This window comes from Delphinus delphis, chromosome 11 (genome assembly GCF_949987515.2).
Source record: "Delphinus delphis chromosome 11, mDelDel1.2, whole genome shotgun sequence".
Taxonomy (NCBI): Eukaryota; Metazoa; Chordata; class Mammalia; order Artiodactyla; family Delphinidae; genus Delphinus; species Delphinus delphis.
In genome coordinates, this window is record NC_082693.1 from 77,315,123 (window position 1) to 77,339,134 (window position 24,012).

The following is a 24,012-nucleotide window of genomic DNA, read 5'->3' on the forward strand; positions in this document are numbered from 1 at the left end:
TTCTGCAGCTTCCTCTTTTCCAGTATTCTTCCCCACAAATTCTAGCTGCCTTGGCCTCCTTGAGCACTGATCTCCTCAAGTCAGTGAGATCACTGGACTCTGGGTTCCCCTTCCTATGCCATGCCTTAGAAATGCCCCATCAATAAGCTGGACAGTCACAGGGCTTGTCATATTTGTTTCCCCTCTCAGAGATCAGTCTTGTGCTGCCTGTTGGCCAGTCTGAAATAATTGTATCACATATTTTTTCCTCGTCTTCTAGTTTTTTAATGTGGAAAGGTAATTCCTACAGCAGTTAATCCTTCACAAGCAGAAGAAGAAATCCCATTTCAAATTGCTAACTTTTAATATGTTGCAACTTCTTGAGTGTCAGAAATGAGACAAAAGGGAAAACCTAACTGATTTTAAGAAGATCACTTTGAATACTTAAATGTAATTATTCTTTCTTTCTTATTCCTTCCCTATCCATCTCCGTTTCCTCCCTAAAGGGTAGAGGATTCTACCTGAGATCTTTCCCTTGAGCAAATGAAACTTGCAAATGAAACTGCTTTCTATAATTTGTTGTATTTGGAGGTGTACTCAGTATTTAAGGAGCAGAAACCATAGTGTTGCAGATATCCCCCCCTTTTTTTTTTCAAAGTAGTTGATATTACAATAGCTCTGGGTAGCTATTTCACTTACTGAATTAAAAGTTCCTAGGGTTTCACTTTGGCCCTGCTGTCATTCAACACGATCAGAACAAAGCTCTTTACCCTCTTCTATGCCTCAGTTGCTTAACTGTAATATCAAGGTACTTTAATGCAGAATGTAAAATTGTGCACACGGAAAAGTGAATTTTCCTGAAGCACAGCAATTGAGATATTCCTTTAAATGAAGTGCACTAGAAGAGTCAGCCTTGGATCTCCAGTTTACTTACAAAACCTACCCACATTGAAAAAAGATAAACCATGAACACTCAGTTGTTAACACCCAGAAGAATTCTCTAAGTCTACTATATCTACATTTCTATAAATACGTAGTTCTTTTCTTTTATCCTCCTCTTTAAGATTAAGACAACTCAAAAAAAAAAAAAAAGAGTAAGACAACTCTTAAACGCTAACAAGACTGAATGCCAGGAAAATTGTCCATTGTGGCAAAAATTTTCAGCCATTTTTTCATGTTAAAGGCTTTAAAATTTTTATTCCCCTCTGTTTATCTCCTCAATTAATCTTCCTTATAAAAATGCATATATACATATAAGTTAAAAACAAACACTTTCCCTAACTATGTACCATAGAAAACCACAGATGGCAATTAGCTTGACTTTATTTTATTTTATTATTTTTACTATAAATTTATTTACTTATTTATATATCTGTCTGGGTTGGGTCTTTGTTGCTGCACGCAGGCTTTCCTCTAGTTGCGGCATGCAGGGGCTACTCTTCATTGCAGTGCATGGGCTTCTCATTGCGGTGGCTTCTCTTGTTGCAGAGCACAGGCTCTAGGCACCCGGGCTTCAGTAGTTGTGGCATGTGGGCTCAGCAGTTGTGGCTCGTGGGTTCTAGAGTGCAGGTTCAGTAGTTGTGGTGCATGGGCTTAGTTGCTCCACGGCATGTGGGATCTTCCTGGACTAGGGCTCGAACCCGTGTCCCCTGCATTGGCAGGAGGATTCTTAACCACTGTGCCACCAGGGAAGTCCCAATTAGTTTGACTTTAAAACTAGCTTTCTTATTGAACATTTGTGTGCCTATTGGAGGATTTTCATAATGCAAACCTCCACTAGAATGTGCTTTCAACTTTTCATTCAAGAGACTTAATCAGGAGCAACCAAAATGTACTGCTTAAGGTTTAAAAAATATATCAAACTTTAAACACTGTTACCCTGGAGGGGAGATCCTGGCTACAAAACAAATAGACTTCAAAGGGACCTCCTGACTTTCTCTAAACCACAGATAAATATTTGCTATTACTATGGTAATAGGTAGCATAGGGCCACTTTGTCCTTCACTTGTAGGAGACCTTGAAGATAGGTGTTGATCGCCACCATGAAAAGTTTTCCCAGTAGAGATAAATCTCATACACCTTTTCCCATTAAGTTCTAGTCTGACATACAAGGATTAATTGCAAGAGATTAATTAAAGAAGAGAGCTGAAAGCTAATTAGAAGGAGAAACTTGCAGAAATAAAAGCCAATAAACTGGCTTAAAAGATAAAAAGTAGATATTATTTTCTCTACTTTGACCTACATGTAATGAAGTACAATCAGTTCAACTGAAAGACTGGTATCCCTAATTTATATGTTTGTAGAGATAGAAAACAAGGGACTTCCCTGGTGGCGCAGTGGTTGAGAATCTGCCTGCTAATGTAGGGGACACGGGTTCGAGCCCTGGTCTGGGAGGATCCCACATGCCGCAGAGCGGCTGGGCCTGTGAGCCACAACTACTGAGCCTGAGCATCTGGAGCCTGTGCTCCGCAACAAGAGAGGCCGCGATAGTGAGAGGCCCGCATACTGCGATGAAGAGTGGCCCCCGCTTGCCACAACTAGAGAAAGCCCTCACACAGAAACGAAGACCCAACACAGCAAAAATAAATTAATTAATTAAACTCCTACCCCAAACATCTGAAAAAAAACAAAACAAAACACCATGTTCCGTCAACGAGCCAAGTTCTTTCACAATATTATTATTTATAAAAGAAAAAAAAAAGAATCCGCCTGCCAATGCAGGGAACACGGGTTCGAGCCCTGGTCTGGGAAGATCCCACATGCTGCAGAGCAACTAAACCCGTACGCCACAACTACTGAGCCTGCGAGCCACAACTACTGAAGCCCGCATGCCTAGAACCCGTGATCCACAAGAGAAGCCACCTCAATGAGAAGCCCGTGCACCGCAACGAAGAGTAGCCTCCACTCGCCACAACTAGAGAAAGCCCACGCAACAAAGACCTAACGCAGCCAAAAATAAATAAATAAAATAAATTTATTAAAAAAAAAATCCGCCTGCAAATCCAGGGGACACGGGTTCAAGCCCTGCTCCAGGAAGATCCCACATGCTGCAGAGCAACTAAGCCCGTGCACCACAACTACTGAGCCTGTGCTCTAGAGCCCACGAGCCACAACTACTGAGTCTGCACGCCTAGAGCCCATGCTCCACAACAAGAGAAGCCACTGCAATGAGAAGCCCGCACACTGCAAGGAAGAGTAGCCCCCACTCGCCACAACTAGAGAAAGTCCGCACAGAGCAATGAAGACTCAACGTAGCCAAAAATAAATAAATAAAAAATTTTTAAAAAGATGGAAAACAATAAATACTATAAAATTAGTCTATGTTTCCTTCCACTCCAGAGTAGAGATTTATAGAGAAGAACTGGAAGTACAGAATTTTCAGGATGTTTAAGCCATTGAGCTTACAGAGCATGAACGCCCATAACAAAAATCCTGACCTCCAAAGAGAAACAAATTAAATCTCATTTCAGTTTCTAAAAATGTTTTTTTCTCATACTTTAGATAAGAAAAAGACATTTCCAACCTGGATAGATTGCAAGCTTGGCTAATATAAATCCTAATTGTGTCTCTTATCAGCAGTGTCATTTCTGAGTGATGACAGAGCTGTGATTAAAGATAAAATTCCAGGTCTATGTGACATTAAGCCTTTTAATCAAAGAAGCATTTATTCATTCAACCATTATTTATTGAGGAGATACTTTGTATCAGGCACTGTGCTAGGTACTCTGGATACAAAACTGAATAAGAAAAATCAGTCATGCGTAGGATTTCAGTTGTTCCCGAATTCTTGAAAATTGAGCGAGCTCTGTGAAAAGCGGTGTCAGAAAACAGCCCCAAATATTATTTTTTTAAATCAGAAGAGCACGTAAGGCCGTTTAACCAAATTTCTCAATGCTGGAAGTTCCTCTAGAATGGCTGATACCCATCTGTTCTCTATTAGATCCCACACCCTCATCAGGCAGCATATTTCATTTTTTGATGATTCTAATTATCAAAAAGTTCCTCTGTGTTAAGCTAGATCTGTCCTCTGTAACTTCTAATACTGATCTTGAAGCTACACAAAATAAGTCTATTTTACTTTCAACAAGCAAGTCCTTCAAACATTTAACGGCAGCCACCAACTTCACTTTCATTTTCCAGGTAAAATATCTACAGTGTCTCATATCATGTAGTTTTTAGACCATTTACCACTCTGGCTAGGTAGCAAATGACCTCTGTTTTATTTATATATGTAAGCAACCAATGACACTATTTTCCTCACATTTCCCCCTCTAAGATGTCAAACAAATTCTAAACTCTACTGCTGAACATTTTTTCCCAATTCTTTTTCAATCCAAATGCATTTCAAAGGTTTTTCTGTAACCTAAGGAATATTCAGATTTTAAAACACCTATAGTATTTCAATACAGCTATTTGGGAAGAAATGGAGTTGATGAGTAGGGACAGTGGTATGAAAGTAAAAAAAAAAAATGAATTCGCCATGAGAATATTATTTATGTAGCCTACTGAGCACGCACCTACAATCACGGTAAAACAGGGAGGCAAGATTGCCATTCCAGTGTCATTATTTTGGGAGGTAGGGAAGGGAAGAGTCCCTTCTATATGTGAATAGAATGTCGTAACATTATCTGCATATTTCCATAGTATCTGTCATTGTATTATTTAGTTCATGAGAAAATAATATTTCTGGTTACACACCAACTAAACTGACAGGCAAACTGGCAGGTAAGGCTGACGTAACGAAGCGGAGTTGGGGGTGGCCACAGCAGTCTAAATATTCAGTAGGTACATATGAACAGAATTGGTTCCCCCTGTCTCCATAAGCAGCTGAAGGGATGAAGGTGACTGGTTGAAACTGACCAGGAGATTAAAATGGCCTCTGAGGATGAAAGTACCAGCGGCCAGCTCCACAAGTAACATAGCCTTCTGGTTACACTTACGGCACCTGCTAGAACGTCCAGAAGTAGCTAAATGCTTTCTCAACTGGGCTTTTTAAAAAGGAGAACTAAAAAGGAACAGCAATAATACATCACTGAACTCTTGGCCCATGAATTTCCACGTGCGCCTGGTGCATATTTTATAAAGTTCTTGGAAAACAGGTGTTTCCCACCTGTTCTGGTTACAGTATTTCAAACTGATAATCTTTTAAACATGTTATAACTCCCTGACTAACTTGAACAGGACTTCAAGAGAGACTTTTTCAAGCATATTGTTTTAAAAGACCATTTATTTTAACAACAAACCTACCATACAAAGTCATGAAGAGTATCTATTCTTAACAAAAGAATAAAGACAAGTCCAAATAGGGAATCCAGACCAGGGTCAGGAACTGAACTTTGCTCACTCACTCTGAGTTCCCTACAGAGCAACCTCTTACTGGGATCACTTGGAGATTCCTCCTTGGAGTCCGAAATACCAACAAGGTGTAGGTGGATACATTTTTTTTCAGTTTTGATAAGAAGTTTTACTTTAAGCTCATACTTATCTCTTAACATAACTTTGCCATCTAAAAATATCTTTTAAAACTTAGTTCTTTATCTTGTACTTGACATTCATAATATAGTTTTAAAAGAATTTGTAGAGTCACAATAGATATGTAGAACTAAATATGGAATGAAGAGACATGAATTGTTCTTTGTACATCGGATTTGTTCATTTTTCTCTAAATCTAACTCCTTCTAGTCTATTTTTGCCTGTTTGTGAAGATGACTGGGCTACTGCTTTAATAAAAAAAGTATATAATTCTTTATATTCACTCTACTATGAAATGACCAAGACTGATGTGTTCTCTAATTAAATAGCTGTCCAAAAGCACTAAGCAAAAATGTAGACCCTTGATGCTCTTGAAAAACATTGACAGTTAACCAATGTTAGTACAGGATGTCCCTAACTTACAAGTGGTTTGTGTTCTAAAAATTTATTTGTAAGTCAGTTGCCTGGCCTTTAGAATGCATTTTATGTCTATTTTTGTTTACTACTGTATCCCCAGAGCCTGAGATAGTGCTAGACACATAGTGGGCATCCAAATATTTGCTGATTGACTGGATGAAGTGACCTAAAAGTGCACTTCACTAATAACGTAATTGAACTATATTATTGTTAATAATAATTAGCATTTATAGAGCACTTAGCCATTTATAAAACACATTTATATGTGCCTTATTTTGTCCTTTCTCACATTGATTCAATTTACAAATGAAGAGTCTAAGACCCCTAAATTAAAGAGAGCCATTGAAGCTACTTGAGAGGATTGGGTGTGAGATGTGGAACTTGAATTAAAGTGGTAACAGTGGAGGTGAGAACCAATTAGAGATAGAACCACCAGAACCTGGTGATGGACCTGATATGGGCCTCCAACTCCTACACTTATGCTATCACATTGCATTAGAAATACAAGCTATAGATAAAATATCATCTATACATACAAAATAGAGACTCAGAGAGAGTAGGGACTCATTTCTTTTTCTGCTGACACCCTTTTCTTTAGCAGTTAAGTGACTTCCTTATGTTCAGTGGTTAAGAAGAAGGACCCATTCACCTTGCAAGAAATGAGATCTCCCCAAAAAGATTACACCAAAATTGAGGGCTCCTGCCTAGCTAGCAGGAAGACTGATGTGACTAGCTAAGCAGTATCCAGCCCAAGACCCCTGCTATTGGAGTAGTTTGGATGTAAAGAATTTTCTTGTCATTTACTCACTCTATGGCATAACCCATGTATTCAGAGGTGGATGAGACATTAAGGGGTCCTGAGACAAATCTTCAAATCTGTACACAAATCCTTTCTGTAACATCTCTCATAGAGGCTCACTCAGCCTTAGCTGAAACATTTCATGGGATGAGAAACTCAATGGATCTCACTTTGTCTTTTGGATACATCCGTTTTTTAAAAAAGTCTTTCTTTGGTCAAACTCTTGCTTTCTGAAAGCATCAGAGTCCATTTAATCCCTCTTCAAACATCTGAAGAATGCTAGCAATTCCTGAACATCCATAAATCCTCTCTCACAGGCGAAATATCCCAAGTTAATTGTTCATGATATAATGAGGTTTCTAATTGATCTCACCAATTCTGCTCAGCTTTCTCTAAATAGGAATATCTTGACCTGAACATAATATTCTAGCTGTGCTTTGACTAGAGAACACAACAAAAGGACTATTCTCTTTTTGTTTGGAGCATTATTTTTCTATTAATGCAGCCTAAGACTGCATTAGCTTTTTTGGCAGTCGTGATGTATTGTTGACTCACATTGAGATTACAGTCAAACGAAACCCTCAGGTCTTTTTCACATGAATGGCTGATAAGTCACACCTCTTTGGTGGTATTACAGCTGATTTTTGAAAAGAGGAATTTATCACTATTAAGTTTAATCTCATAAGTTTTGCTCAAGAATCTTTCACAACGTTCCCTGAGTTGTCTTTCTTAAACAGTTCTGATTATGTTATCCTTACCCAGAGCTACTGATTGATCTCCACTACCCACAGGATCAAGTCCAAAATACTTTGCACACTAGACCCTGTATAATCTGCACTGAGCCTTCAGGGTTAGCCTCATCTTCCCTCATCCCTCTCTCTTCTCCATTCCCCACCATTCCATACTCTCCAACCATTCTGAGCATTGACCTTCTTCACACATGTGCACTTTTCCATGGAATTTCCTTCTCCACCTTTCAATTATTTTTTTATACTTTAAGAGACAGCAATTTAAAAGTCCCGATCAGACTGTGAGCTCCCTGAAGGCAGGAATATACTACAGTGATGTTCAGATAATAAGAAAGAGACGTAACTTACAAGTTTTATATTTTTAAGTTTTTTTGGTTCGATTTTTCAAAGAAAAGAATATTTAAACCTCTTTCTTCAAAGCTAGTTTCTCCTCCCAGCTCTAGAAATGCAGGTGAGTGGGGTTTGGCTTACTTGAAATAATATTTCTTAGGGATAGGGAGTAACAACTTTGGCAGTTTATCTGAGTGAACCAGATAGCTGCACAGGTTTGTCCAGAGGCCATGTCATAAGGTGATTGTTTTCCAGAATCACAAAAAAACCCCACCTTTGCACCCAACACAGCATTGTGAAAAGAAGCCCAGCTGGAAGCACTGCAGGAGCAGAAGCATGAGGCCCTCTATTCAATCATTTCCAATGATTTCAATGAAAAACTAAACAAAATCCCCCAGTTAACCTTTACATGCACCTTCTGCTGTTTTCCAACAGGTGTTGATAGATTTGTACCTTTCCATCTAAACTGCAACCCTTTGTACCAGGCCTTTGCAGATTAGAAATAGAGCCTATGGTTTGGGTTTGCAAAGGGATGGAGGCTACGACATTGTTCTTGTTGAGAAATTGTACTAATTAACTATCTGCCTTAGGATCTGTCCTCCTAAATGGCTAACTTAACAGACATTTAGCAAGTCATCTCTCAAACAGACTGTTTAGTGTGCCTGCAGACCAGGTGCTCTGCCATAAAGATGAACAACAAAAGGTAACAAATAGTTATTATAGATAATCTTAACAATAATAATGCCTCAGAGTTCATATATTTGATAAACAGCTATTTAGCAGGCAACATGTTAGATGCAAGTCTAGTGTTTCTTGAAGTGTGGTCTGGACTGCCTTAAGGAGCTCACAGAACAATGCGATAAACGCCATGACAGAGGTGAGCGTGTGATAAGGATGCACAGGTGTAAGGCACATACATAGTGCACCTAACCCAGGATTTTGGAAAGAGGTGAAGTTTAAGGAAAGTCCTTAAGGATCAATAGCAATTATCTATCCTTTCATCCATCCATCCAAAAATATCTGAGTGACAACTTGGCTAAGTGGATGAGAGGTAGGACTTGGGGAGAGGAGCATCTCAGGAAAAGAAAGCATGTGTGCAAGGGTCAGAGGATAAGAAAGAGCATGGCACCTTGGGGTAATACGATGGTTCAATAGATAGAGCTGGAGGCTGGGGCATAGCGGCAGTGAAGAGGCTGAGGCAGCAGGTATTAGAAAGAACCTAGCGTGCCCCATTAAACAACGTGGACTACGTTATGAGGAAACTGGAGAGTCAGTGAAGGGTTTTAAACAGAGAAATGACATGTTAGATTTCATAAAGATCCTTCAGAGTGTGGTATAGAGAACAGATTGGGAAGCAAGCAAGACAGAGTAGAGAGAACCTTCAGGAGAACATTGCAATAATACATACAAATGATTTGCACCACCATTTGTAGCTGTGGGGATGGAGAGAAGCATACGTACTCAAGAGACACTGCAGTAGCAGAATGGGACAGGCCCTGGGGACTGGCTGAGGCTGGGTGAAGGAGAGAAAAGAATCGAGAATGAATCTCAGTTTTCGCCTTGATGGGTCTTTCTGGGTTAGACAGTGATGCTGTTTGTTTAGGTCTTTATTTTCTCAGTGAGGTAAGAGGCAAACTCTGGCTGAGAGCAAGCAATGGGTGTGAGAAGGGGTTTTAGGGAGAGGAGAAGACACTTTGAAAGAGTCATTGCAGGAATGAAAGGGAGCTGACGGAAAAAGGATTTCCAGGGAAGTTTGAGGGCCAAATTCAGGCTGGAAAACATAAATCTGTAGAGGTATCTCTCAGCACAATTGTGTTATTATTTTTCCCATTAGAGTTCAGCTATTTAGCTGAAGGAGCGAGAAGGCGAACAGTAGAATTGATCTAGAATGGGGATGTGATGGACAGACAAGGGGGCAATGGAGTTGAGAGAACTGACAGAAGATTCCAGAGAGAAAATCATGGGAGCAGGCTAGGTATCATGTCCATTTTTGCAGACAAATAGATATTTGGGGGCCAAAGAAGAGATAAAAGAAGTGGTCTAATGTGACATAACTAAATTGTTAAAGAGAAGAAATAAAAATTAGAAAGAAAAATGGCCAAAAGTAACAAAGAGGATTGATAGAGCATGTGGGCAGGAGTTGACGATTACCTTTCTGTTGTTGCAAACTATACCTCTTCACTACGTCCCCTGCCCCAGAAAGGATTCCCCAGTGGGCCTATGTTCTTCTGAACTCTGGTAATCATCAGAGAGAGAGCTATTGTTACAACAGGCTGAGTGTAGTGTCCTCCCCCTTTGGGTGTGTTGGGATGGTGAACATGGGTTGTTGGAGAGTGAGGTGCCTAGTTCTTCTGACAGAGAAGTGGTTGATGTGGCCTCCATTTACTTTTGCTTTTTATTTGGAGGTGGGAGTGGAGTCAGAGGGTTATTCATTGGGACACAGGATATGAGAAAAATGTAGGCATCAATTACAAAAGGAACTGATGGAAAGCCTCAAAGACCTCAGCAAGGTCAGGTTGGCTGAAATAAAAAGAAACACAAATTCTTAATGGAGATTAAACAGTATAAGGGAGTGATTACATTTTCTCTCTTTGATTTAATTTGAAAACACTGAAACCTTTTTCAGTAGCTGCCGAAAGACAGAGTGTTAGCACAGATGATGTCACGCAGAAGGCATTTGAATGTTTTTCATACTTTTTTTGTTTTGTTTTAGGAACTGTGATTATGAAGTGTAAAGTAACATCGGCAAACATAGCTGATGCCTTGAAAGACTTCTGCTCCTGTCAGTTACAGGAAAGTTAGGAAGATGAGTGAAACAGGACATAGAAAGAGGGTTGGTGTTTTGTTTTTGTTTGTTTGTTAACAAGACAAACTATCCAGGAAAAGAGCTTGTTTCTTAGAGATAAAGTGAGATGTGTACAAAATGCCCAACATAATAGAAACTGGCACATTATACTGTGATCTCTAAATGATGCTTTTCTCTTCTCCTCCTTAATAGAACAACTAAACATTAATACATAAGCATTAATAAAAACATTAATATTTTTCAAGATTGTGAAAATGTAAATACTTCTACATAAACGGGATTAACTGCACAGCACCCTTGCCTTAGGTAGATGTTCTCCATCACATTTTGAAAATTAAATTTCACAACCCACTAAGCAGAAAAAATGTGTACAATGCTATATTTTAATTTCATTTCCAATACTGTAATAGCTCAGGGGCATTTAAAAAATGCCTTTTAAAAAAATCATTCCAAAAAATTGCTCCTATAGCTGGAATTGTGAGTCAAAAGAAGATTAAAAGTTGGATAAGTCAAGATAAAATGGAATGTGAGGCCCTTAAAATCTGAAAGCACCTAAAATCAACATTTCTCTTTCAGCATGATATTTTCAAGGGTTATCATTCTCCTTCAATACTGTTCCCTCTCCCTTTTCTATCATCATTTATTACCTGCTCAGTGCTTTCCCTTCTCCTCATTTGTTTCGGTTCATCTTTTGAAAACCTAAAGTTGCAGTTCTCATGCCTTCCCTCTGACTTTTCATTTTAGATTTGTACCCTCTGTTTCGACTGTAGCAAGTCAATGTTATTCGAATTCATGTTGTTGCTTAATTAAACAACCATTTAATTACCAACCCGCAGATTGGTAAGACTGGTTCTTGTATAAGCCTGGGCAGTTCCAAGCGTTTATGGTAATGGCAGCGTCAGTGGACTAACTTTGATCCTCTCCTGGGCTCAGTTCTTGGACTTTCCTCTTTTCTATCCACACCCACTCCCTTGATGATCTCATCCAGTTTCATGGCTTTAAACATCATCTCTGCACTGATGACTCCCAAGTTTATATATTTAGTCCAGAACCCTCCTCTGAACTTTAAACTCACAGATCCAACTGCCTACTTGGTATTTCCACTTGGATGTCTCACAGGCAACTCATACCTAACGTGTCCACATATAAGCTCCTGGCATTCCTCTCCAAATCTGTCCCCTCTAGAGTCTTCTTCATCTCAGTAATTGGCTATCCCATTCTTCCAGGTGCTCAGGCTAAAAACATGCTTACTTCTCTCTTTCTCTCATACCCTGCATCCGACCTGTCAGCAAATGCTGTTGGCTTTTATCCATAAAACCGATCCAGAACTCAACAGCTTTTTACCATTTCCACTGCTACCTTCTGTCCAGGCACCATCAGATCTAGCCTGAATTACTGCAACAGCGTTCTAGCTGGTCTCCCTGCTTCCCCCTTTGGTCTTTCCTTAACACACAAACCAGAGAAATCCTATTAAAAATAAATTGATCATATTGCCCCTCTGCTCAAGACTCCACTGGCTTCCAGTATCATTCAGAGTAAAACTCAATGACTATAATAACTTATTGTCCAAACTGGGATCTCTTTGAGAGTGAAAGGGGATGCTACAAATAATGAACAGGATTTAAGTGATCTAGGTGTAAATTTGGGCCATCCTGGGCACCTATTTATCAGGCTCCACATAATCTCCCACACCTCCCCGTTATCCCTCTGACCTCTGACCTCACCTGTTATACTACACCTCAACCCCTCTGCTTCAGCACCAGCCTCTTCACAGTCCTATCAGTAGGAGGCAGACTTCCTCAGGGCCTTTGCTCTTCCCCTAGACGTGCCCATGACTCATTTCTGCTTCCCTTCAGGTCCTAATTTAAAAGTCACAGTGAGGCTTTCCCTGGGAGCTCTGTCTAAACATTTAAAACCCCCTTCCTACTTCCTAGCCCCCTTCCCTGCTTTTTTTTTTTCTTTCTTAATTTACACTGATTATTGATACTATCTAACATTCCATATATTTTACTTACTTAACTTGTTTAGCACCTTACATTTAGAATGTAATCTCAGGGGCATCAGTTTTTGACTTTTTGCTGTGTGTCCGCAACTCCTAAAATAGTTGGCACATGGGAGACACTATATAAATATTTGTAAGAAGAATGAACGAATCAGGACTAGTTTGAAAGGATACTTAGGAGTTGTGTAACATCCAACACAATTAGTAAACAGTATTATCATTTTACAGTTATTTTCATATAATTCAGTTCAGCACCAGCGCCCTCGCTGTCCTGACGTATTCTCCACATGCACTCTGGACATTCATGCCCTGTGGGGATCTGCGCTAGGTTCAGAGGTTGGGGTCCTGGGAGCCACAGAGTGAATACAAGGAGAGAGGAGACAAAGTTCCTCACGAAGTGACCACTGTAGGAATAGAAGAGACGGGGGACATGATATTATAGTTACATGTGAGTGACCAGAGTGCATGGGAGTGCAGACCAGAGAGAGATTACGTTCAGTGACTTTTCAGACAATTCTGATTACTGATCAGAAGCAACAACTTCCATATTCTCTGCATGATTCATTTTCCTCATCTTCCAGAGCCCCTAACCTCTAATACTCCCATCCTGGTTTGTGTTCTCCGCTCCTTGGTAGGAAGTTACCTTGTATGCCCAGATATACCTGACCTCCAGGTGTCTGTTCCTCATTGTCTGGCCTTAATTTTTCCATATGAATCATCAGTTACTAACTCAGCATTTTGCAATCTGATCTCAAAGTTTCCAGAAAATTACAACCAAATACTGGCAAAGTTAAACCATCAAGTAGAACAAATATCTGCTAAACAGATTTTTTTAATAGCTAGAAAGAAGGTATTTGGTAGGGGGGTGGGTATTCACCCATTGAAATCAATAAGTCAAAGTTTATTGATTTAATTTCTGGGTTTGTTCGAATTTTTAATGTAGCTCCTTTGAATAATTTTATTTGATAACCATCCTGTGGGTTTTCCTTAAACTAAAGCCATTTTTTAAAATGTGCTGTTGTAAGTCTCTAGCCTCACCCCTACAGGAAGGGAGTAGCCCCAGGGTGTGGATAATTGAAACACTCTAAACAAATATATACAACATTTTATTTTCAAAAAAGTTCAACAAAATTGTAGCTGAGAATATGCTTCAAAGCATAACATTAATAACTTAGAAGAATTACTTAAAGCGGTTACCAACTAGATAAAAAGTATTTCCCTTCCACCCAACAAACAAATCAATCAAATAAAAAGTATGCTAAATGGTACTGAAGAACTGTAATACTCATTCCCATATAGTTTATTTTAAATATCTTGGGTAACATTAAGTGCAAAGAATCTTTACTTGTTATTTTTCTATCTAATGTAAAAAAAATTAACTTTATTATGCAAAGTTCACAAACCTATATTACAAATTATCAATTAAACTGTAAGTCTTACAGTTTCATAATTACCAGAGCAATTTAGTTTTGTTTTTTTAATTTTGGAGTTATAATAAAACCTAATCATATAAATAATTTTAAAGCAAGCTAATCATCCCAGCTCTGGCACAGGTTAGCTCATTACTTACTTACTCTGACCAAGTTACTCTGACTCACTAAGTCTCAGGTACTTTGTCTGTAAAATGGGGTCAATACTTGTACCCAACTAACAGGGTTCTTGTGAAAATAAGGGATGCAGAGGACTCTACAGAATGCCTGGCAGATGGGAAAGCTTCAGTAGATAAGAGCTGCCACTATGACTCATGACTGATGCTGCTGAAAAAATAGGCATGAGCACATTTCAATGATTGAAGAAAACAAGTAGCTAACCGAAGAGTAGTGTTTAGAAAGCATTTCTACTCATGTATTACTTTATCTTTTCAGTTTTAAAAATCCTAAATATTGTCTAGGACATTATACATATAAATACCTGTAAAAACCTGATTAATTTATCATTTTCTGCACATTTGTGCCATACTGACTTTATCACAAGGTATTGAAATATAATCCTTTTCAATGGCCTAAAGAGACAAACAGATACTCAGATCTTGCAAAGCACATTATTTTCACAACATACTTGGGGAATTAATCATGCACTACCTCACATTATTTAATCAATCAGTCCATAAATTATCACATTTAATCTCTTACCCACTGGACTGTAAGGATTACGAAGGAAAGGAATGTATATAGTTTTTGTATCTTTCACACTACACAGCTTGGTACAAAGGAATTTCAAACTAGTATAATGGAAACAGCACTGGGCTAGAAGTCAGGAAGTACGAATTTCAGCTGAGTAATTGTAGACAAGTCACTTAACTCTCTTCAGGCTTCAGATTACTCATCAGTCATGTGCTTTTCCATCAATGACATTCAGGTTCCTTTTCAAATGCTCTCATTTTAAGAAACACTAGCAAGAGGGATTTTTACCAGTGTTTGTCATTTTAATACACAACTTCATTTTTCCATATCAACAGGTTGACAGAATGGGACCCTTAAGTACAGATTTTGTTCACTCAAGAAAACTTGCCAGGAACTCAGATTTCTTGTCACTGTCTGTTCCATCAAACACAAATCCTTCAACCTGTTTTAAAAACAGCAAGCCCTCCCCTGCCAGCATTCCCTATCCCCTACCCTGTTTTATTTTCTCCTTACTACCTATCACACTCTGGCATACTGTATATTTTACTTAGTTATTTGTTCTCTATCTCCCCCTTCCCCACCCCCATTCCCAGTACCATGCCAAGCACCACATCTGCCTGTGCCTTTTTTTTAAAAAAAATGGAGGTATATTTGAAAATTAAGAATTGCATGTATTTAAGGTATACAATTTGATGATTTGATATACATAAATATTGTGAAATAATCACCACTTTCAGGTTAACATTTCCATCACCTCAGATAGTCACCACTTTTCGGTATGTGTGGTGAGAATACTCCAGATCCACCCTCCTAGCAAATTTCAAGTACACAATAAAGTATTGTTAACTATAGTCATACTGTTGTACATTAGATCTCCAGAACTTGTTCATCTTGCATAACTGAAACTTCGTACCCCTTGAACAACACCTTCCCCATCTGTGCCTTTTACCAGGATTTTGGGAGCACTTAATACCTCCACCCCAGCATTTCCCAAGTTGTGCTCTGAGGATCTCTAGAGTTCTGAAAGATAGTCATTGGAGTTCTGCAAAAAGAGGGTTGCATGGGCAAATAAGTTTGGGGATGTCCCATCCTATACTTCCCACTTGGAGACAGAGGACACATAATGAGAATATTTATATACTTATAAATGTCTAATTTTGTTAAACCCAGTCAGTGTTTCCCAATCTGGTTTGGCCATGGAAACTTTCATTCCCAGAACACCACTGACATCTCAGAGGACATTCCTGCTCAGGAGAAAGCCATCTGGCAAATTCTTTTTTACCTTCATGTCACATCCAAATGAATAGCAAACGTGAGAGAGTGAGCGAGGAGAAAGGCAGATAGCTCTTTGCTAGCAATTCTTAGAGGTAATGGAGAGAGAACATGGTTTTTTGAAACAAATACTATGCTTAAAGTCAGAAGACTTGTGATTTAGTCCTAGCGCTGCCACATAACTAACTAACTGTATGTCGTTGGGCAAATCGCCCTACCTCTGAGCCTATCTCCTCTCCTGTAAAGGAGACACATTTTAGGATAACCATATCCTATTCTTTGAAACTGCTGACCAGTTTAGAAAGTTTCTGTGTAGTAGATTTGACTTGGATTTAAAAAGTATTTAAATTTAAAAATTATTCTTGAATTTAAAAAGTATTCTTCTGGGTGCATTTCGGGCCTATATTTTTAAAGTCCTTTTTCAGATGACTGGTGCCTTCCACTCTGAAGATGGGCATATCTGATTTCTTAGACATGAAACTACAGGACTCTCTAGGGCCCTAAAAGCCCAAAGAAATATTTTAGAATGAATAATGGAAACAAATTAAGTCTGGGATATATTTATGTTAGTCTGAGTAGTAGGATAATACCTAGAGAAAGCCTGAGAAGTCTTATATAGAATGGAGGAAGATACAGGTCTATAGTATTATAAATAAGGAGTAAATGAAATTTGAGACTACTTATTTGATGCTAGATTAATTGGCTTATTTTTCTGATCACTCAGTTTTCAAAGAGAGTGATTGAGGGTACAGGGTTGTACTGAAAAATTAATTTGTAGTTCAGCACTAATTTATATTCCAAAGCAACATGCGAGAGGTAGATAATAATCATTTCCTAGGGGGCTTCCTCTGGTCCTTACCTTTGAGGAAGACTCTCTTCTACTCTCTAACTCAGGAGGGAAAGATTCATTCTCAAACCTGTCTCTGAAGGGAAGAAATTCTATGATGGTTTAATGTACACTTGCAAATAATGCTCTAGAGAGAACTAGGTGGCCCTTGATGTTTTTCTTGCCGTTGAAATATGTCTGCTGAAATAACAACTACAGTAAAAAAATTTTTAACTGGATATAAAAGGTGACTGCACATTGAAAGATCTATCTAACGTAAATTTTAGTCTCTGCTTGAAATTTGATGTAAGCATTGATGACAATAAGTAGTTTGGCTTTAAAGAAGACAAGATTTTGCTCTGCTACAGGTTAAATAAATGTTCCTTTAGTCATCTCTAAGTAATTGCTGGGCCATTGTAATACATTCAATATGATATTTGCTAAGCAAGCATGCCTGCCATCTGGTTACTGAAACTCTATTTTCGCTACTTCATAGGTACACATGGCCCAGTAGCACTGAGATGCAGGCAACTGATAGGAGCCTGTGGATCAATTCCAAAGCAATTTGAGAGTTCAAGCCATTCATTTGTTTGCAACACAAAGTGTTCTCCACGGAAGAAAACAATGAGTCTAACTTATCTGTCTCTTTCCTGTCCTGGTATCTTTAAAAATGTCCATCATGACAGGGTGCATGCAGGTTTACAATATTAAGCCAACTTTAGAGAAGAATGGAAAGAAGATTAAGAATGGAAAATAGTCTGTGTGTTGCTTGTACCACATCCTGCTCGGCTCTGGTGCCAGCAACTCTGTTCCTGGTCTGGGGAGTGTCCACAGAAGAAGAAGTAGCTGGGTAACATGGCAAAAGTCCATATGGGTCTGTGGTAGGAGGGAGAAGAAGTTTCCAAACCAGTCCTTCCATCAAGTCCCTGGCAAGCACCCCTGTCCCCCAAACCAAAGACAGAATTAGCAGCACTGAGTACAATGCCTGACACACATAGTAGGGGCTCAATGAATGTTTACTAAATATAATCATCTGGGAAGTCTGTGAACAGTAATATAAATGACTGCTAGAAGAATGATTATGTTAGTCTCTGAAGCCATTGTAATACATGCATTGGATATATGCTTAACACCTGGTCCAGGCTTTCTCGACTTTGACACTATTGACATTTTGAGCTAACAATTCTTTGTTGGGAACAGGAGTGGGAGGGATGCTATCTTGCCCACTGTAGGAGGCTCAGTGGCATCCCTGGCCTCCATCCACTAGATGCCAACAGTGTCCCTCTCCCCAGCAAAAATGTCCCCCTCGTGATGGGGGTAACAAAATCACTCCTTGTTGAGAACCACTTATCTACTCTGTGTGTTTGTGTCATGTACTAGAATTAGAAATACTATACTCTCTCTTCTCTTTTTTTCTGCATTGATATTTCTTGATCTACATGTTGAAGGTATTTTATTCTTTTAATCTGCTTTCTCTCAATTGCCTCTAAATTCCATGTTTTCACATATCTCAGTGGGGGAGGGCTTTCTAGGTACATCTGTACAAGTTAAAAAAGACATGTTTCCCCCTTAGGAGAGGGGAAATATGAAACAAAGAGTAAACATTCCATACAGAAATTGGACTAGTAGCTAAGGAGGCTGTTTTGCAGAATGATATTGAGATGGTCTTGCGCCCAGGATAGACCCCAGACTCTAAGCTGCAACTGTTGTGTATGTGTGTCCAAAAAGAGTTTCTGCATCTTAAAAGAAACTACCTTCATTTGTTTGCTATGCACTCTTGCAATCTTACCAGTAAAACTCCTCTGTTATATAAAAGTATCCTTCTGACAAACATATTTTTTTCTCCCTTGGTTTTGTTTTTATTTACTTCCTATTTATGCTAACAGTTTCAGGAAGATACCAGCATGGGCTCCAGGAACAGGCTGTCTCAGTAACTCTTGCCTCTTCAGAAGCACAGTAATCAGTCCTGCTAACTGAAGAAATCAGTAGCCTTTTAAACCTCTAAGGCAAAATGATAATGTTGCATATTTCCTCTTTCTTAAAATGAAAAATAGTAAAATCTTAGAAATCTGACTTAAACCTAGCCAGTGGGCAACCTGCTTGAAAATGACTACACATCCATGTCTAAGGGTGAGAAATAATTTATGACAAATAAAGCTCATGAAAAATTCTAATTTCACTCATGTTGCTACAAGTATACCTTCATGCTTTAAAAAAAATGTGGGCTGGTAACATTTTTCTACCTTACTTACAGTGTAGAGTTAAACATGTGCCCTTACCTCTCCTCCAGTGCACGGGAAAGGATTGGAGTATCTAGAAGTGCAAATAGCTCCCTTCTTGACAACATCATCTTCCAGGCCAAATGTAGCCGGGCAGTTAGTTGCAAAGTACTTGTAAGGCTTCCATGTTTTCCCAAAGTCCTGGGACCGGTCCAGCACCATGGCTGCCGGCCTAGGGGACTTGAACACCATAATCAGATGAGTGAAGTAGAATTCAGCTTCCAGGTCTAACTGGATCTTTTCTCTGTGCACATCCTCAGCAGACTGCCACCACGTGCGAGGAAACCTGAAGGATGAGTCTGCCATGGCAGCTGGCAGGTGAGCCAGGTGAGGCTGGGCAGCACTGCATTTGTCACATTTGGGCTGCTGACAAGTCAGATCAGTGTTCTCACTATAGAAGCAGTACAGTTCAGTGGCGTTCTGACCACAGGTGGTGTCTGCCCAGAGTTTTCTTCCTAAAGCCAAATTTCCCATGCGAGGGTTGCAGGCTTTTTCACAGCGGGAACTCACTCCAGCCACTCCACTCAGTCCTAGAGATGGGAGAGCATATGTTATTCAAGACAAACCCATCTGGAAACTTCTTTTGTCCACCTAATCCATCTTCAACAGTCGCGTTATCCCCATATTGCCCCAAGGCTTTCAGTAAAGAGGAAATGCTACCGAATTTGAGCATGAATATTGTTCTGCATTTATACTATTGGCATATACAAGTGTGTGAATGTGCATGTGTGTGTGTGAGTGTGTGCCTGCGTGCCCGTTTCATGTAAAATTCCCATAGAAGAAAATAAAATCACTTTGGGTAAAGGGCAAGAGGAAGGAAAGTGGAAACATTGGGTAAAGATAATGGGACTGCTTTCTAACAGTCTCTATTTTTGAAATACACTCATTTGCTTTTGAAGTCATGACATAAATAATACCAAAAACCAACAATGTTTTTAAGATCACTCAATTTAGTCTTTCAAATATAATATGAGTCTTTAGCATTATCTAACATGTTTATGAGAATGCATTAAGGAGGAAATGTAGAATTCTACTGTATTTTTAAGACGAAAACATGAAAGGACCAATTCCCTAAGAAAATCAATATGAGGTATTGGTATACAATGGGATCTCACTTAGGGATACAAAGCTAGAGACCACTGGAGCCAAGATGTGCAATATCTATTTTTAATATTAAGTAAATGTAAGTACGAAAAAACCCTCTAAACTGCCAAATGACAGAAAAGCTTATTTGACACACTCTCTGCCTCTTGAGTGCTTCTACCTATGACAGGTTCTACAGTAGTTACCTGTTTGCTTAACAGGAGAATGTTTACAGTCTGGCAGCCACTAACAGGACCTTTAAACATAATCTGTGAACTAAAACACCTTCCTAAAGAAACATGCGCTTCCACCCAAACAAAGGTCCAACAGACTTTAATGTTTCAAAATTACTTAAAATGATAAACATTATACACCTACTAACATCCTGACTACATAATATAATCCTTAATGTGGGCTTGTCATTTTAATTATGAATACCTGAAGCAAAATTATCTATTTTAAAAGTTAAAACAGAGAGGGAAAAAAAGGAAAAAGAAGTCAAACCCCAAATTCCGGCTAATTGAACGTTTCTGCTTCTTAAGAGGGAGCATCTCTGAATCGTTATCACTATACTGTTGGAGAAGCCAAATGACAGCCTAGACCAAAAGAGACACATTTCACACACTCAACTGACTATCACGAGCCTCACGAGCCTTATGGTTCTTTGCAACCATAAGAAAGGGCTTCCTTAGGCATATTTTTTAAATGTCAAATTCAAGTGTGCGTTATGCCTGGACTCTGTTTGCCACTTTTCTGATTAGCTGGGGCAACAGTTGCTTGTGGCCAGGATCACCCAAACACACAGTGTGCTATGACTCACCTGTAAAGCATTTCAGGGAAAATCATATACTGCCCGTACAAGTATTTTTGACTTGAAACACTTGCCTTGTGATATTTATTTACAACCTCTTGATTGCTTGCATGTTTTTGCCATAACACGGTTTGAAAAGGGAAAGGTTTATTAAAGTTCACCTTGTGGCTGGGGGAGCATGCATAACAGCATGCAGGGGTGCATAAGTAGCAAGAATTAAAGTAAAAGCTTAGACCTTTGACGGCTCCTTGGGAAAAGTACTGAATAATTTTAGATGTCCCCACCCCAAACTAGGAAGAAATCCAGAAAAGACTGGAGCCAGATAAATAATCGGTGGACACAATACTTAGAGATCCCTAAAGAAGTGACCATCCAAGTATAGCAAGGATGCTCCTAAGAGTCCGACGCGTTTGGGATGCAGACTCTAAGCCTGGCTTTTACTTCATGCTAGCGTCTCTGGGGGCTGAGTGGATGAAACCGAAGGGAAGCGAGAAGTGTGCTAATGCTCTCTCTCCAACAGTCCGTCCCTCCAGCCCACACTCCCCTTTCTGGAGCAAGCGAGATGCGTTTGAGAGACCAAGTGGCCAAAGAGTCCCTCACTTTCTTTCCCCCTTACACCCTGAACCGCACTTACGCCTAGCTGGAAACCAGGTGACCTGCAAGAGGAGAGAGAGGAGCAAAAGGGGTTCCCAAATTTAGAAACGGCAAGCTAGGAACGGGTGGCCAAGGGCAACCCAAGGCAGCCGGGACGGGAGTGGGAGGGAGAGCGCATCTGACGACGCCTCTATCAGTCGTCCAGTTACCGAGACAGGAAGCAGACCCGCCTCCGACCTCCCGCGGAGCCTCGGCCAGGGTACCAATTCCCCAAGGGCGGCAGGCCGGCTCCGTGCAACCCGGGGCGATCACTACCTATCGTCCCAGCCCGGGGTCTCACTGAGTTCTAGCCACTGCCCAGGGAGAGGCCACTCACCCCGCCCCAGGTGTCCCTACCTGGCTCCCTAGTACCCAGCATGAGGTCGGGGACAACGGCGATCGCTCTCAACAAGAGAGCGGCCCCGGCCCACGCGCGCCCAGGGTCGCTGGGCCACCCCTCCCCATCATTCCTCAGGCCATGAAGTGCCGGGGGATGGCGAGCTTGGTCCTTTGTTCCCTCACAAAATGGAAAGGCAGTTTTTTACAAGTCCAAACCGAGAAAAAAAACCAAGGTCGCGCTGTCTCCGGCAGGGCGCACCCAGGATATCGGGTTATCCAAAGGCATGTGTATCGCAGTTGCAAAAAAAAAAAAAAAAAATCAGTAGTATTTTAAACTGCTGAGACCCGGGGAAAGGAGGCGGAACATGGCCACTCATTTCATCCTTGGGAGCTGAGCTCTGCGCTCTCAACCTGCACTCGCCTGCACCCCCGAGTTCCGAGGTGGGGCACACAAGGGGCGAAGGAAGGGGGTTGGGGGCCCGGCAGCGTCACCACCCACCTGCGGCCACCGCGGAGCAGCCCCAGAGCAGCAGCAGCCGCGCGCAGCTCCCCATGGCCGGGAGGAGCCGGGAGGACCCGGGCCGGGCGGGTGCGGGAGGGAGTCGAGCCCTCGCGGCCGCGGGATGAAGCGCCAGCAGTCCTCGGAAGGAACCGGGCTCTTTATTTCTTCCTCCTCCTAGGGCGCCAGGCTCGGTCAGTGGGCGCCGGCGGCGGGGAGCTGCGGGCTGGGGCCGCGCCGGGCGGTGGGGTGACCCTCGCGCACCGGCCTGGAGGGGCGCGGGCACCTCGGGGGCGGCGGGAGCCCCGGCACCATAGCCCGCCTGGCCACGATGCCCCGCGGAGCGGTCCTGCGAGCTCCTCCGTCGCTAGCCCGGGGCTCGGCGCCCGCAGCAGCCGCTGAACTTTGCGAGACCTTTCACTTCCCGGCCGCCTCCGCCGCCGCCGCCGCCGCCGCCACCGCCTCCTGGGCGTCCTCCTCCGCTTTTACCACGTCCTCTTGCTGCTGCGTCTCGGTCCCGTCCTTCTCCATGGGCAGTTCCATGGGATGCATTTTTATTGCACCGACACCGCGGCGCTCCGGTGCCAGCCCTCCTCCCCTCGCACCTCCACCCCTTCCTCCCGCCCGCCCCCCGCGCTCGCTTGACAGCCCGGGCGCAGTAGCCCTCGCGGTCGGGTCGCCGCCGCCGCCCGGGGAGGGATCCTCTCGCCCGACCAGCCGCCCCCGCTGCCTCGCTGCCAGCTCCACCCGCCCGCCTCAGCCCCCGCGCGCGTCCGTCACCTCGCACCCCAGCTTCTCTCGTGCCCCTCCCGTCTCTTGCCCTGCATCTCCCTGTGTGACCCCCCTGGTGCCCTCCAGCACCCACAGGCCTCCTCTGGAAGCAGTCTCCCACCTTCTCCCGGAACATTCCAGAGAGCAGTTGACTCCCTCTTGATCAGGTCAGGGCATGCCAAGGGGCTTAAAAAACCGCGAAACAGGCTAGCTCCTACTTCCTACATCCCCCAACAAAAACAAGCCCTCCTCTTCTCCCGCCACCCCTTCTCCCAGAGTCTAACGACCCAGGGATGGAACCCCTGATCCAGTCCGGGGTCAAGGGCAAGGGAGAGCTCATTAACTGCTAAGTGGCATTCGCCGCTTCTCTGCTGACTTTCGGGGGGTGGGGGAGGGCATCTTGGCTAAACAATCAATGCTTACTTTATCCGAGGTGTATCTGTTTTGATGTAAAACGTGTTCCCTAATTCAAACTCAAGGTGCTAAAAGAAAAAGGTCACAGGATTAGCTAGTACCCAGTTTAAGAACATCCTTGTCTAGGGGCAGGGGCACGACAAAGACAACCTCTTTGGTCCTTCCAAGCACTCTCTCTCCAGTTGTGCTGCGAATCAATAATGTTGTGTAATAACGTATGGGGAACAATTTAGTAGCGACGGCAAGCAGCTAATTGTGGATAGGATTGCTCAGGGCTGCTGCTTATGGAAGACGATTACACAGCCCTTGAGTCTGGGACTTTTGCAAGTTCTGTGAAGATATAAATCTACGTACACATCCAGGGAAATTGGTTAAAGTTAAGTAGAAAGCAATTTTTTATTGCAGTGT

The 24,012-nt window shown here is 41.6% G+C and overlaps 1 protein-coding gene across 1 annotated transcript in view; it reads right to left on the bottom strand.

Annotated features, from left to right (window-relative positions):
* The window catches only part of NTN4 (netrin 4), a 106,271-nt gene extending 83,752 nt beyond the window's left edge, over nt 1-22,519 (bottom strand). Inside the window, exons 1-2 of the mRNA XM_060025414.1 lie at nt 22,420-22,519; nt 19,055-19,584 (exon numbers count right to left, since the gene is read on the bottom strand). Coding sequence (XP_059881397.1) covers nt 19,055-19,584; nt 22,420-22,474 — 585 coding nt within the window. The 5' untranslated portion in view covers nt 22,475-22,519. The remainder of the gene's footprint in view (nt 1-19,054; nt 19,585-22,419) is intronic.
* Nucleotides 22,520-24,012: the final 1,493 nt, after the last annotated feature.